At 36.4% G+C, this 16724-nt stretch overlaps 1 protein-coding gene and 1 pseudogene across 1 annotated transcript; both read right to left on the bottom strand.

Annotated features, from left to right (window-relative positions):
• Window positions 1-1109: 1109 nt before the first annotated feature.
• On the bottom strand, window positions 1110-2096 carry LOC134373686 (olfactory receptor 4K15). The gene has a single exon (XM_063091678.1). The coding sequence runs from the start codon at window positions 2082-2084 to the stop codon at window positions 1110-1112; it is 975 nt and encodes a 324-aa protein (XP_062947748.1). The 5' UTR covers window positions 2085-2096.
• An 8649-nt stretch (window positions 2097-10745) lies between these two features.
• LOC134372643 (olfactory receptor 4K1-like) lies at window positions 10746-12482 on the bottom strand (annotated as a pseudogene).
• Between the last annotated feature and the right edge of the window lie 4242 nt (window positions 12483-16724).

Below are 16724 nucleotides of genomic sequence, written 5' to 3'. Positions count from 1 at the left end.
AGGAATTACAGAATCCCTTTAGGAGAGTCTGATGATTGGAGCCTGGAAAACCATCAGTGAGTGTTATACAAGATTGTGAAAGCAGAACACAAGTACAAAACATAGGAAAAGACTGAATGCACTGGAAGAGGAAAAGCTGGTAGTGGGGAATCCTAAATAATCTTGGTCTCATAAGCAATCATGGAGGGTTAACTTTATGACTATCCCTAAGGTCTTGATATAGGATTCAGACATTTTCTGGTTCTGCATTAGGCAATTTAAAAATAAAATGTAAAATGAATTAAAAGTCCATATAGAAAAATGATTATTTCTACCAGGTATTGATATGAAAAAATACTGTATCTGAGAAGATAAGATCATGAAAATGCATGGGGAGAAAAAATGTTTTATACTGAGATTCAGACTCTTATTATCATGAAGAGAAGTGGTAGAGAATTATAAGTCATTTTTGAAATTTCTCATATTAGTTTATCAGTATTAAACAGAAATTAACATAACTAAATACAAAACACGCTGGTGAATAAATTCGTTCAGTGAGTTGTTTTCCATCAACAATATGTAATATAGCCACTTGAAGAAGGAATTGTGAAGATCTTGAATGTAAATGCTTTCAGGTAGATAGCCAAGCCACTTTTTATTTTACTGTGTCATTAACACCAATCATATATAGAATTGTCTTCATGTGCTGTCAGTTACATAGTGCAGTGTGAAATGCACTCCTATCTAGGTATATCATATATTATACATGTAAATAAATCTATTATCTCTATGGCATAGAGTTATACACCTATTATTGCTCCAAAGTTGGCATCTGAGCAGTACTGTTTTCAGAAGAGGAGGTGAAATTTGTTTACCATTTGTGAGCAAACATTATTTTCTAATGTCATCAAAGCCTATATCTTAATTATAAAATAAAGAATAAAAAGTAAGAAATAGAAAAAAGAAAAAGAAGAAAAAATGCACAGTGAAGAAAGAGAATAATAAAATCACTAAGGTTTATTTCATAAATTTTTATTATCAGCGTTACTGTTGAATTCAAGTTTCTCAATCAACTTTTCCCAGTTGTAAATGTCTAGAGACTGGGCTAAAGTGGTAATGATCCTGACAGTTTACTTTGTTTCAAGGAAAAGAGCATTTCTTATGACTGCAGAAACCTGGCAAGGCTTCAGATATCGACTCTTCAGTTTTGACATAGCTGCCTTCACTTCTTTGTTCCTTAGCGTGTAAATAACTGGGTTTAAAATAGGAGTGAAGATGGTGTAGAACACAGCAAGGACTTTATCCACCGAATAGCTGCTGAAGGGCCACACGTGGATGAAAATGCATGGTCCGAAGAACAGTGTGACCACAGTGATGTGGGCCGTCAGCGTGGAGCGGGCCCTTGCCATGCTGGCAGAGGAGCGATTCTTTACTGTAATAAGTATCACGGTGTTGGAGACAACCAAGAGGAGGAAGGAACTCATAGAAAGAAAGCCACTGTCTGCAACTATTAGTAGGCTAGTAATGTAAGAGTCTACGCAGGCTAGCTTGGTCACTAGGGGGAGGTCACAGAGAAAACTATCTACCTGATTAGGACCACAAAATGGCAGGTTAACTGTAAATGCCAACTGACTAGTGGTGTGGAAGAAGCCCACACCCCAGGAGATGAGGACAAGGACCACACATACACGGCGGCTCATGAGCGTCACGTAGTGCAGAGGTTCGCATGTAGCCGCATAACGGTCATAAGCCATGGATACAAGGAGCACCACTTCACTGCCAGTGAAAAGGTGAACAAAGAAAATCTGGGCCAGGCAGGCATCAAAAGAAATAGTCTTGCACTCAACCAGAAAGCCTGCTATCATTCTGGGGGGAGCAAAAGAGGCAACACCCACATCTATAAATGAGAGGTTTGCAAGCAGAAAGTACATGGGGGTATGAAGATGGGAATCTGAGGTCACAGTGAGGATGATGAGAAAGTTGCCCAGCAGCATTGCTAAGTACAGTAGTGAAAACATGAGAAACAAGAAAGGTTGGAGCTCCTTTGAACTAGAGAGTCCCAGCAACACAAATTCAGTCACCCGAGACTGATTTGTCTCATTCATTGACTTTGGAAGGGACTTATCTTCAGTTACCTAAATAAGAGAGACGGTGATTAATCAGTGAAGTGAGCATGGGTTTTATTTCCCAATTACACTTCAAGTTTTCAGGATTCTAATTCCTAGTCATATTTCTGTGCTTGAGTTTTCATTAATCATTAAAAATTATGGACACAGTACAACAATTCTGCTAAAAATGCAAAATTGGGTTAGAGAAAAGAGTTGTCAAGGAGATGCTCAACCACTGGTATACTCAATTATATTAATTTAAGAAACAAAGGCAACAAATTTTAAATGAAATTGGACATTTGAAAAGTTGTTTTGATATCACAAAAATCCACTATAAGAATCTACAGAGATGGAATGCAAACCATTTTTTCCTAAAGTAAATGATACAGAAAAACTTTTTGAATGGCTACCACAGAGGAAGATAATTTCACAAAATAATGTTGACTAAAAAGCTAGATAAAAAAAGAGTACACGCTGTGTCAATTTATTTAAACAGTGTACAAAAAATAGGCAAAACTAAGGTGTTAAAAAGTCCAGTAGTGGTTATTCTTGAAGGGGAAATGGGGACAGAGAGGCACATGGAAGGGGCTTCCTAAGTGCTGCTAATATTCTGTTTCATGAAGTAGTTAAGAGTTACATGAAAGCATTCACTTTACGAAAACTGATTGAGATGTGCACTTCTGTGTTTAGAACTGTCATGTTCATAAGTTACATGTTTATAAAAATTAAAACAGGAGAGAGGCAGCATTACATTTGTATAACAGAGCTAATAGGAATCACTGCCTTGAGCTAATAGCTCTTATTTCCTCTCTCCAGTTAGAAATGATGTAGACTGAAATACAAAACCCTGGCAAAACTGAAAGGACGAGAGCTTACTGGAACTTTTCTCCCTTTGACTTAGCTCTTCATTGAATTCTACTTTATAGAGAAATCTAGTGGATTAATCCTTTACAATTAATACCTGAAAACATTAAGCTTCTTTAAACTCAGCCATTGGTGTTAATAACCATGGACATTTTATAGAGTTATAATTGATATTTTATTTTATTCGGTATTTCCTTCCCCCAGAGAGTTTTTTTTCCCCCAATTCATTAAAGTTCAGTTAGGAATATTGAAAAAGAAAAATAGAGGCTTTTAAAAATTATAGTTATATAGGATAAGAGAATGAGGGTACTTCAAAAGAAATTCATAGAAAAATTTGTGTTATCTTTTAATTCTATTTATACATGAACTTTTTGAAGTACCCTTGCACTTATAGTAAGAAATTCAGATCATGACAAAAATGGGGGTCGGGGGTGGGGGTGTTTTTTCTGCTCGGTTATTGTATGTTCTATTTTATCGGAAGTTTCTCTGTTTTATGTTTTTTTTTACTTGTGTAAGCTATCTAAAATTTTAAAAATTTGTATGATAAACAAGAAAAGTAAAAAGTGTATTGTAAAGGTTCATTAGATTGTCTGATTTTGAAGAATCCTCTACATCTAAATCATGTTTTGGGGGGGTGTTTTTTATTTTACTGATTTTTAACCACTTTCAACGTTAGATATTAATGTCTTCTTAGATCATAACTGCGAATTGCCTAGTCTCTCCTTGAGTTTCACTGGAGGGTTTACACATAGAAACAGGGCATGTAATAAATAATTTTAACTCCCAGAAATAAAATTCGGGACTCACCCCTGTATTTCAAGTCTCCAATTCTCCAGAAAACCCACCGAAGAACTAATTTATATATTATCACAGATTATATCAAAACTATGACTCCAGGATTTTCAGAAAAGTTTAAGAAGTGAAGTTTGAAGGTAGAGCAGCCTACAGGAAAAATTATACAATGGAACAAGTTTGCCTTAGAGGAGCTACCACATTCCTGTAGTGCCTTTCTCTCCGCTTTCTCACTTCTCAAGAGCTCTTAGACGCCCTGTCATAAACACTGCACTGAATCACTCAAGACAGAAAAGTAAATAAAATCCAACAAAACCAGCTGAGAAGGGTTCATATATACCCCATTAGAAAGAACAAAGCCTTAAGCACAAGGAACGAGTCTCCTAGGGAAACCTTCTGGTGCTACAGTGGAAAGGGGAGGCAGGAGGCATTTGTGAACGTTGAAAACTTTCTGATGACTTTACTCTAAAACACATAATCCAATTATGTGAGAAAATCATCACAAGAATCATCCTTCCAGTAGCTTTTCTGAGTCTTCTGCAAAGCTGCATTTTCCCACTGTCATTGACTTCTGGGGGGCTCAGGAAAAACCAAAGGACCCTGTTTTCCGTAGAGGGCAAATTGATTCACTTAGGAACTGAGTTTCTTACTGTATAAGATGAAAGTGGTGGGCAACATGAACTCTAAATTTATTTCCTATATAAATTCATTCTTCTTAGTTCATTTACTTTATACATATTTAAATGCCTTTCCCCAAGGCACTGTGCTACTATGCACTGGAGATAGAGTGATTAGGTTTATTACCTGCCGTCCTAAAGGTCATTTGCTAATATTAGTAATCCCTTTTTCATTCAGAGAAGTTGATGAATTCAGTTCCCTTACTCCCTAGCACATTACTTATTAGATGAAAAATGCTACCTTTTTATATCTGTTAAAATCACTGTACTGTACGAAAAACAAAGCTTTTAGAATAAAAACAATTCTATGTTAAAAATCACAGTTGTGTCATTGGGTAGTTGTATGACACTGAGAAGATCCTTTAGCCTTTCAGGGCTCATTATCCTTAAATACTAAATATTGAGAATGTTACCCTCAAAGAGATACTGAAAATGTTTTTTAAAAGATTATGTAGGTGAAAACTCTTTAATCAACTGCAATGACTAATTATATGTAAACATTCTTTTTTTTTTTTTTTGTCGTCTTTTTGTGACCGGTAAGGGGATCGCAACCCTTGGTGTGGTTTCACCCGCACCGCTCTCAGCCAGTGAGCACACCGGCCATTCCTATATAGGATCCGAACCCGTGGCGGGAGCGCCGCTGCACTCCCAAGCGCTGCACTCTCCCGAGTGCGCCACGGGCGGCCCTGTGTAAACATTCTTAATAATGTATTACTTCAGATTAGAATAAGTAATTGTTTTCTGAAAATTTTATGGGATGTAATCTAACTCATATGAGTTTCTAATTAGTATATGTGTTCATGTAAGGACCAATTTTTCATTTCTTGTGATATTTGAGGATGAATTAGTACATGCATACAGGATTGTGCTGGGTGACCCTCAGGTCCCCCCTGCATAAAATTTATGAAAAGAATTTGTTTCCAGTACTTCCTTCTCAGATGTTATGATTGGCAGATGAAGTAAATAAGCGTATAGTTTACAGGGGCCACCAAATCTACCATTTCAAATATACATCTGTCACAAACTTTCCAGCACTGCTCCTCTCACCCTCCCTCCCCAAATCCAGCTGAGAGATGTAACTGTCACTGTTGTGGACTATACTGGAGACATATGCTGGTGCATGGTCTTCAGAAGAATACTGACAAAACATGTTTACCTACCTAAGATAAAAGGGAAAGTGGGGAGATATCCTACAATCTACATTCATTTATGCTTGGAAAGAATTTAGTTGTTCCACATCTCCTAAGATAACAGACCAAGCACTGAAGAGGTCAGTCATAAAAAAGTTTGCTTCTACGTGAAAAGAAAGCAGGTGCAGGGTGTCTGTGGCCTAGATGAGTTGTCTTCAAGGAGGTGCATAAGGCTGGAGGCTATATCATAATCTAAGTCCAACGTAGCTAGGGGAGCACTTGGAACAGTCAGGAATCTGAAAGAGGGAAAATAGTAGATTAAAAGAAAGAAATACTGAAAACGAAATCTTCCATTTCACAATTTTTCAAAGGATTTAGCCCAACTGTAGCTATATGTCTTCTTTTTACAATAGCAGTGAACTAGATTATCGCAAATAACTTTCAGTGACTTCTACAAATTAAAACCAGTCATCCATCATTAACAGCCACTTGAAAAGGATTATTTCCTTTCCTCTGCTTCAGCTTTAACTACAGAAGATTTAGTCACATATGCTAGGAAAATCCTATCTTCCAACTTAACCTCATCTCACAGGTCCAGAAATATGGATGGAATTCTTCAGGGAGTTTGAACACTGTTTTCAAGGGGAAGCCTCAGCAAATTTATCCACAAAAATTCTGTGTAAGATTTCTTCTTAAAATTATTAATAATAGTATTTTTAGGAGGTATCATCAGTAATAGTGATTGTTACATAATTTGGGGTCTGTAAAGACACTGAAGTATCATTTTATCAAAAATTGTATTATGTTTATGGAATGTTTAGGCTTTTTCTTCCCTTCATCTTACTTTTCATTAATTCAAAGTAAAGACAACTTTTTTCTTGTTTCTCAGAGATGTGTTTTGTATCATCATTATATAATTGAGTCAAATATGTTGAGCCATCATGAATTTACCATAATAGTATTAAGATTCTAAAAGATAGGAATAACATATGGGATATACTTTTTTTTTCCCTCAAAGACAATATATATCCAGCAGGATATTTTGACTTTCATAAGTTGCTTACTTTCGTATTTTTTGGCCATGAATTAACAAGCTTTAAAATTAATTAAGCTTTAAAATAGCCTGAAGTTCAAGTGAGTGGAGGATGTCCAAAGACATCATGGACTGTAAGAGAAGTATTAGCATGAGATATAGAAAATATCTGTTCCAATTCTCTCATCAAATAACTTTATAATTTTAGGCAAATCATATATGAGGGTACTTCAAAAAAGTCACAGAAAAATAGAATTAAAAGACAACATTTATCTTTCCATGAACTTTTAGAGTACCATTTCTCTTCAAAAAAGGGAAAAATTTTCCTGCCTAAACTGTGATATTCTAAAATTCTCTGGCTTTTGAAAGCATGATCCAACAATGAGCAAGTCAATTCAAAGATAAAAGCAATTATAAAAGTTGTATTGAAATAAAAATATAGTCTATCAAAAGGGTAAACTTCTGATTTTAGCAAGTTTTTCCTGGTTTGGACAACAGTTAATAGGCAAAATGGATAGAGAATATTCAAAGATTAATCCAAAGAGTGGAGGATAATTGCCTCTGTCTGCTCTCTTCTGACTGAATTAGGAGGCTGGGGAAACAATGCTATTCCCGTCCGTGGCCTTATAATATCAGCACCCACCGGGGAAAACAAAACTCTTCAGAAGCCTTTGGATGGAGACAAAGGTAGGGAACCCATGTTTTTCCAGGCTTCAGTTTTCGCCCTTTACATTTTAAAGTGTCAATATCCTCAACATACAGATATAAGAAAAGCCATTACATTGATTAGAAGCTAATTAGGAATTTGACATCACTGGACTATGATGATCAAGAGAGACCCAGTGGAAAGTTGTGTGAGTAGAAATCACCTTCATTAGGATAATTACATGAGTTTGTTTGCTCACAAGAAATTACAGTGCATCACCTTGAGCATTTCACAAATGGACCAAGCTGCAGGACTAATGCTTAGTCCAGTTGGAGAAGTTGTAACATGGTAGAAAGAAAAACAATGACTAATTCTGTTGGCTAGTTCTTTCTGCTTCAGGAGACCTATAGAAACAACATCACTGGGAGTGTCAAAAATTGTTGGAGAGTCATTACATGAATCAGTATACTATACAGCAGGGCAAACACCCTGGCATTCTAACAGGCTCAGAAGAGCCACATGCTTGGTTTCCAAGGCAATTGTTCTAGGGGAGGGCAGTGAGACCTGTTTTGCAATAGAAACACTACAACGCACAGAGTAGAGTCTAGTTAAGAGATTCGATCATTTTGCAAGAATTTAAACTTCTTGGTTCAAATTCTTAGAAAAAATGATGTTGAGTGAAGTTCAGATTTTCTCCACCTCGTAGGTAATTCTTCATCCCAGGACCGAATAAAAAAGGGCAGAAAAAGTGGTTTCTTCTTATTATCTCATAGAATTTTGATGTTGGTAGGGATACAAGAAATCAACCAGTCCAGCATCCTACATCTATAGTGAGGGTGAATGAGCTCTTGAGGGATCAGTTGTTTGACCCAGACTGTACTGTCTAGTTTAGAATCACATCTTCTAATCCCTTGTCCAGTTCCCTTCCTAGTTAACTATGATTCTCCTCCCATAGGGTAGAACGTTTTGAATTTTATGATTGAAACTAAACTGATTCTTCATCACTTCCCAGATACATGTGATCAGAGCACTCCTAAATATCTCTTGTAAGACCCGTGCACCATGCACAAATCCCACACGTCAGGATGGCTCTCCTCACAAAGACCACGAGCTAGAGGCCGCTGCAATAAACACGAGGTTTTATTATTCCAGCATGCTGGGGTCACTTTGTCTCCAGGACAAAAGCGGCCCCCAGTTTACAATACAAGCACTTTTTATACAGTTTTTCCTGAACAGATCATTATGACAGGATGAGTTGTTGGTTATCTGTGGCACCCTTGGATTTATGGGCAGACTTTAGCAGGCTGGCACCCTGATAGATCTAGATCTGTGACTCCTTTAGATTTACAGGTGGGCTTTAGCAGGCTGGTACCCCCGATAAGGAATGGTGCTTCTCTCAATCATATATCTTCCCTGGGGCCTGGCCAGTAGGCTCTTAGATAAGGTACTAGCCAGTTCCTGGAACTGGGTGGGGGCCATTCCCTTCTTGGAATGTTTTGTGTACTTGGGCCTGCCTGCCCTGCCCTTTGTACAGCCTCTTTAGAAGCTGCTTAATAGCCCCTTAGAAGCTACTTTACTTAGAATGTCATTAGCAAGCATTTGTCACAAAACTGTGTATACTAAAGTTTATATTTTTCTACAATCCCTACAATTTCTACAATCCCTACACTCTCTGACCAATACTTCCCAATACCCTTCCCTGATATCTTCTCTTTCTATTACCCTTTGTGCAGGTAATTTTAAGAAATATGTTACTTAAAATCTATTTTCTCCTTAGGATCTTCTGCTGAAACTTCATACATTCAAATGACTTCATACCATTATAAGAAAGAGTCTTAAGTCTACATCTCTAATTTCCAGGTCCCAAAATGTATCACAACACCCCTCTGCAAACAAATTTAAGATCTCCAAAATTAACTAATATTCCCTAAATTTTCCTTTTAACTGAACACCAAATCTGCTAATGTCATCATTATCAATCTCTGAAACATTCATTATCAATTCATTAACATAATAGGTGATGTCTACTTCTCCAATATCTCTATATTTAATTCCCAAATCTATCTTAGTAAGTGGGGTCATACCGTTTATGCAGTTTTTTAATGCCCGTTTTTTCTAAACATGCATCATAAACATTCTCCTTGGTTGTGACATATAATTTGTAAGCTTTGTTTTTAGAGTCACATTATTTTTTTCATTAAATATAACAAAATAATTGTCCCTACCTTTTAAAAAAAATGTATTTTTTCTAATTAAAATAAGTATGTCTGTTTTTGTCCTCCCGTGGCACTTACTGCATGTGCTTGCATGTTAAATATTTAGTACATTGACAAGTGTGGTAAGTGATACATCAAAACCTGCCTCAGGGACTTACAATCTATTCTAAGTAATAAAAACAGAACACACAATCACATCTTCAGTTCAAAAATTACAAGTGTGAACTGAAAGCCAACACAAACAGAATGAACTCCTCCTGGTTGAATTAAGTGATGCAGTGATGACAGTGCCAGATTGTGTGGCTGGTGACGGAATGGATCTATCATGTCCTCTCCCTCCTTCTCTTGCTGTTTCCATTATTTTGTGAGATGCTTCTGAAGTTTCAATTAAGGTTTGAGAAAGAAAAATGTATGCAGTATATTTTCTAATTACTAATGTATATGTTTTCTATGACTACTTTAAAATTTGCACTCTCGAATGAAATTAACTAAACAAAATCACTATTTAGATATCCTGTAGTCATTTTCAACTGATGGTAGGTTTATTATCAGTCGTATAAAAAGAGTTTGTATGTAAGGACTATGATTTTTTTCTGAGAGAATGTAAAAGCAGTCTTGCAATTTTAACTATGGAATGGACTTGGTTGTATTTATTGATGTGTTACTTGTATCAAAGCCAGAGCTGCAAAATTCAATCCCATAATTGATACTACAGTATTCTATGTATTTAAAATTTAGCTCTAATAACAAATATAATAAAAGACAGAATTTATAAGCATTAATGACTTATTTGTGAACATGGAATTTTTACAGGTATTTATAGGATCCAAGTTATTAGCTAGAATAATTATGGACTAAAACTGATGATGGGAGAAGAACAGTCTTTAGTCTTCATAGAGCCTGTCTTGTCAAAGCAGATTCTGTTTTTAACTCAAAGAATGCTAAATTGCTCTTTATGCTACCCAAATTGAGTCAGATGAGTTAGCTAATCTTCTTTAATATGAAGCTAATTTTCAAATGCTACAAAATATTTTTTAACAACGCCTGTATAAGGGAAAAAACTACTTAGGAATTTTAAATACGAAGCTGCAGTTTTAGGGGAAATGAGGTGAGATGGTATGTAGGTACTCACATTATAATACGAGATTCTTTACTTCATTTGCCAACTTTAGATCACCAGATTCAGGTCCTCTGATAGCAAAAGACTATGATAGTAACACAATAATAGCAATCATCTGTGTTCATTATGAAGGCCAAGAAGTAGGGATTTGTATTACTTCCTCACAGTTGTCTAAAAATCCTACTTAGAACCCACATGCTGGCTCTTCAGCTTCCTCATGGCTTCTTTTACATCTTTATTCCTCAGAGTGTAAATCATGGGGTTAAGGAGAGGAGTGAAGAGAGGAAAAAACGCAGAGATAAATTTATCAATTGGGAAACTTTCAAATGGGCCAAATATAGATGAAGATTAATGGGCCGAAGAATGGAACTATGACAGTAATGCAGGCAGACAGGGTGGAGTGTGCCTTTGATGTCCCTCCAGAGACTTGGCAATGGACAGTAGCAAGGATGATAGTGTAAGAAATGAGCAAAAGGAGGAAATAGATAAGTGAGAGCAGGCCACTATTGGTAAGCACCAGGATCTCCAAAACACAGGTGTCTAAGCAGGCAAGCTTGATCACTACAAAAGAAATTTCTTGGTCACAAAAGAAATTGTCTGCCTTGTTGGGTCCACAGAAAGGCAGATCAACTCTGAGTGCCACATGACTGATTGAGTGCAGGGTACCAATGGTCCAGGAGATCCCCACCAGAACAGTGCACACACTTTGTCTCATGATGGTCATGTAGTGCAGAGGTTTGCATATAGCAAGGTATCTGTCATAGGCCATGGCCACAAGAAGCACCATCTCCCTACCTCCAAAAACATGCATCCCTGGAAAGTGATGATCTTGTGTTCATTGAGGAAGACAGCAATCGTCTTGGGAGTGGCAATGTAGCCTGACACACATGGATGAAAGAGAGATTTCTAAGAAGAAAGTATGTAAGAGAATGCAAGTGATAGTCTGTAATGACTGTGAGGATGATAAAAATGTTTCCCAACACCATAGCTCCATAAAACACAGAGAAGATAAAAGAAAGGAACAGTTGGAGTTACCGGGAGCTAGACAGCCCCAACAAAATGAATTCAGTAACCACTGACTTATTGCCCCATCCATTAACTGAGTTTGGGCTGCTGAAGTTATCTAGAGAGAAGAAAAAATAAGTGAAATGGATAAGAATAAGCCTTTCGCCATTTTGCAAATGAAACAGATGCTTTCATTCTAATAAATAGAAAAGTAATATGGTGAGGCTATAAGAAAATGAGTAATCACATTTTTGTTAGTAATTGGTATTTTCTCTGTGATCACTTAGATAATTATATGAATTTTTCTTTACTTTTGCATTTATGGATTCACATGACAGATAGATAGAAAGTAGATGGATAGACAGACATTTAGATAATAGATTTATCTAACAGGTACGTCTACATGGAAAGAGGCGAGAAGTTGAGCAACAATAGTATTTGCCATCGTATTTTAAAATGTTTTTGTAGAAGTTTGTAGGATCTCCATAGTACATTGAAAACCACACATTCTGTACTTACACATTCAGAGTATGAGTAATTCAAAATGAGTCTAGTGCCTTTTACAGAATGTTGGAGGGAGAGGAAATTAGGCCAAGTGTAAAGAAATGGAAATCAGCCCAGTTACTTTGATAAATGATATCAGAGAAAGGAGTGGAATACGGCCATGTATTTGAGATATCTGCAGTAATAAGAATAGAAAGAAATTAATTTGTAACAAGTTAAACTAGTATGAGTGAGAGATTGCATTCTCTTTTTTTACACCAAAACAATTTAAAGTTTATATCAATGAGTTAGATAATTTAGCAATTGAATTAGTCCATTTTTGGTTGCTTATAATGGAATACCTGAAATTGGGTAATCTATAAGTAAACGAATTTTATTTCTTACAGTTTTTGAGTCCAGAAAATGCATCATGTGAGGACCTTGTTCTTGGTGTGAACTCTACAGAGTCCCAGGATGACCACAATATCACATGGCAAGAATGGGCTGAGCAAGAAAGAGCTAAAATTCTCACCTGCTCTCCTTATAAAGCCAACAGAATCACTGTCATTTCTTCATGAATGGATTGATTCATTCACAAAAGCACAGTCCTCACAAGCTAATCTCCTCTCAATGACCCCACCTTTCAAATATCATAATTGGATTTCCCACCTGTTAACATTCTTACAATGGGAGTCAAGTTTTCGATATATGAATTTCTGGGAGACACATTTAACCCATAGCAGCAGTAAAAAAGTATCTTCCTAGAACCTCAGAAGAATATATGCTTTTTAAGAAAAAATGGATCTTTTGGTATCACAGTTGTACTGTTTACCCTTCTCAATATGATTTCCCTTTTACAGAAGATGATTTTAATACTATTTAACCTGATAAGCTACATGCTTTTCAAAGATGAGACTGAATGCAATTTTAGTTAACATTAAATGTTTCCTAATTAAATTTTATATTTGAACTACTTATCTTTGTTGATGATTTAACAATCTTTTTAACAATCTTTTTTTTTTCTAGTGGGATTAATACCTCAATAACAAAAGTCTTTTCCAAAGCCTATTGAATAGCATCTCTGTTGTAATTAATTCACTCAACAATAAGTGTAGATTGTCTGTTCTGCACCAACTCCCTGTAAAGACTTTGGAGACAGGGGGATGAAAAAAGACAAAAATGTCCCATTTTCATGCAACTTACATCCTAAGGGGTGGGGTGAGGAGCTGGCAGAGGCAACTAAAATCATAGCAAAATATATATTATGCCAATTAGTGGTATGTGCTTTGGAGAAAATAAAGCAGAACAAAAGAATATGGACTGTAAGGAGGTGGTCAGAAAATGCCTCAATACGCGGGTTACATTCCAGAATAACTGACAAGACAAGGAAGTTTCACTAGAAAAGTCAGTTGATTCAATCGAAGAAGGACATGAAAACAGGCAGTGTTACAGAAGTAAATTATGGCCAAGTATACCTTTAAGCAACTGAAACTAGTAACAGCAGTAAAATTAACAATGTGACATTCCAGAGTGCAATTTGTAAAAAGCTAAGTCCATCCACCAAACAAACAGCTTGTCCTTAGTAAACATTTTCTTTTCCACATACTTCCCTACAGTGATTTCCTTAGCGCATTTAAACAGCATTCAAGCAGTTTCCTTAGCATATGTTAAGAACAATCAACAGGTTAGATAGTCAATAGTCCTTCCAGCCAGAATCAAACCAGTGACCTAAAACAGTCAAAGTACACAATCCCACCCCTAAACAGTGATTAGAATTGATTAGACGATACAAGAAGATGGAAAGATATCTCATGCTCTTGGATTGGAAGAATCAACATAGTGAAAATGTCCATACTACCCAAAGTAATATACAAATTCAATGCAATCCCCATCAAAATTCCAAAGACATTTTTCTCAGAAATGGAAAAAACTATCCAGACATTTATATGGAATAATAAAAGACCACACATAGCCAAAGCAATGCTGAGCAAAAAAAAATAAAGCTGGAGGCATAACACTACCTGACTTTAAGCTATACTACAAAGCTATAATAACCAAAACAGTATGGTACTGGCATAAAAACAGACACACTGACCAATGGAATAGAATAGAGAATCCAGAAATCAACCCACACACTTACTGCCATCTGATCTTTGACAAAGGCACCAAGCCTATTCACTGGGGAAGGGACTGCCTCTTCAGCAAATGGTGCTGGGATAACTGGATATCCATATGCAGGAGAATGAAACTAGATCCATACCTCTCACCGTATACTAAAATCAACTCTAAATGGATTAAGGATTTAAATATACACCCTGAAACAATAAAACTTCTTAAAGAAAACATAGGAGAAACACTTCAGGAAATAGGACTGGGCACAGACTTCATGAATACGACCCCAAAAGCACGGGCAACCAAAGGAAAAATAAACAAATGGGATCATATCAAACTAAAAAGCTTCTGCACAGCAAAAGAAACAATTAACAGAGTTAAAAGACAACCAACAGAGTGGGAGAAAATATTTGCAAAATACACATCTGACAAAGGATTAATATCCAGAATGTATAAGGAACTCAAACAACTTTACAAGAAGAAAACAAGCAACCCAATTAAAAAATGGGCAAAAGAGCTAAGTAGGCATTTCTCTAAGGAAGATATACAAATGGCCAACAGACATATGAAAAAATGCTCAACATCACTCAGCATCCAGGAAATGCAAATCAAAACCACATTGAGATACCATCTAACCCCAGTTAGGATGGCTAAAATCCAAAAGACTCTGAACGATAAATGCTGGCGAGGTTGCGGAGAAAAAGGAACTCTCGTACATTGTTGGTGGGACTACAAAATGGTGCAGCCTCTATGGAAAATGGTATGGAGGTTCCTCAAACAATTGCAGATAGATCTACCATACGACCCAGCTATCCCACTGTTGGGAATATACCCAGAGGAATGGAAATCATCAAGTCGAAGGTATACCTGTTCCCCAATGTTCATCGCAGCACTCTTTACAATAGCCAAGAGTTGGAACCAGCCCAAATGTCCATCATCAGATGAGTGGATACGGAAAATGTGGTACATCTACACAATGGACTACTACTCAGCTATAAAAACGAATGAAATACTGCCATTTGCAACAACATGGATGGACCTCGAGAGAATTACATTAAGTGAAACAAGTCAGGCACAGAAAGAGAAATACCACATGTTCTCACTTATTGGTGGGAGCTAAAAATTAATATATAAATTCACACACACACACACACACACACACACACACACACACAAAACCGGGAGGGGGGGAGAAGATATAACAACCACAATTACTTGAAGTAGATACGACAAGCAAACAGAAAGGACATTGTTGGGGGGGAGGGGGGAAGGGAGAAGGGAGGGAGGTTTTGGGGATGGGGAGCAATAATCAGCCACAATGTATATCGACAAAATAAAATTTAAAAAAAAAAAGAATTGATTAGATAGGCTTTTGCCAATCTTATCTGTGGACTATTGTCTCCTTCTTGAGGGCTATAGCCCCAAGCATGCATTTACCTAAAAACCCTATTCTAAGATCAAAGGAGAATCAAGATTTTTAACCCTTCAACAGCAACTTATTTATGTGAAATAAGCATTCTCATGGGAATGATCAGTCTAATTTTGCAAGTTTATTAGAAATTAATTTCATGGAAATTTAGTTTTTAACCTTAATATGGACTTGACATGAAAAATTTGCTTTTTGAGCAATACTCTGCCTTGTAAACTTAAACATATTCATAATTTTGGAACTAAACATTCAGTCTTTTTTTTTTTTTTGTCTTTTTGTGAGCAGTAAGGGGATCGCAACCCTTGGCTTGGTGTCGCCGGCACCGCGCTCAGCCAGTGAGCTCACCGGCCATTACCTATATAGGATCTGAACCCGCGGCAGGAGCGCCGCTGCATTCCCAAGCGCTGCGCTCTCCCGTGTGCACCACGGGGCCGGCCCAAACATTCAGTCTTAAAATGAGGACAAACACTAAAAATTAGCCTTGTATTTTCTAGAAAGAAATATGGATATAAAACTGCTTTCTAAAATCTGTGTGTGTGCATTTCCATATATAGAATTTGAAAACAATTATATATTTTTATATAAATGCATGGTGCTGTTTTATCATTCAATATACAATTGAAACATTCAGTGATCTACAAAAAAAGCCCTTCAATATAAAATTCATGGTCAGATTTCAGAAGCTGGAAAGAACTCCCTGTTTATCTATAGTAATAATTGCTAGTTGAGATAGCTTTTTTATGGCATGACTTTCAAATATTGACAGCAATAAAAAATATTTTTAAAGGATAATTAATTTTTTTAGTATGACCTCATGGAATTTTGTGTTTTTAAAATTATCCTTCCGTACTGTAGTTATGTGTATACAAAGCCTAACAAGTGTTTGAAAAGTGTTAAATGTACCAAACCAAAGTTTTCTAATCTAAAACCATTCCACTTTGTCAACAATTATTTTAATTGTATTGGCTTACTTTATTTCTGCAAGTACATGAAGAATTTCCCTAAAACAATTCTGAAAGTATGTTTTTCATAGTAAGCTAATATTTCTTATTCACAGTTGTGTGATCAGCCATTCTTTAGGGAAAGACAAAGAGTGAAAATTTTCTCAGGATGCCATGGTATAAGAGCGC

This window comes from Cynocephalus volans, chromosome 3 (genome assembly GCF_027409185.1).
Source record: "Cynocephalus volans isolate mCynVol1 chromosome 3, mCynVol1.pri, whole genome shotgun sequence".
Classification (NCBI taxonomy): Eukaryota; Metazoa; Chordata; class Mammalia; order Dermoptera; family Cynocephalidae; genus Cynocephalus; species Cynocephalus volans.
This window is presented reverse-complemented; position numbering and strand designations above follow the sequence as displayed.

Bases quoted from the DNA above. Each gene is read 5' to 3' on its own strand.
- LOC134373686 (XM_063091678.1), bottom strand. From the start codon at position 2,084: ATGAATGAGACAAATCAGTCTCGGGTGACTGAATTTGTGTTGCTGGGA.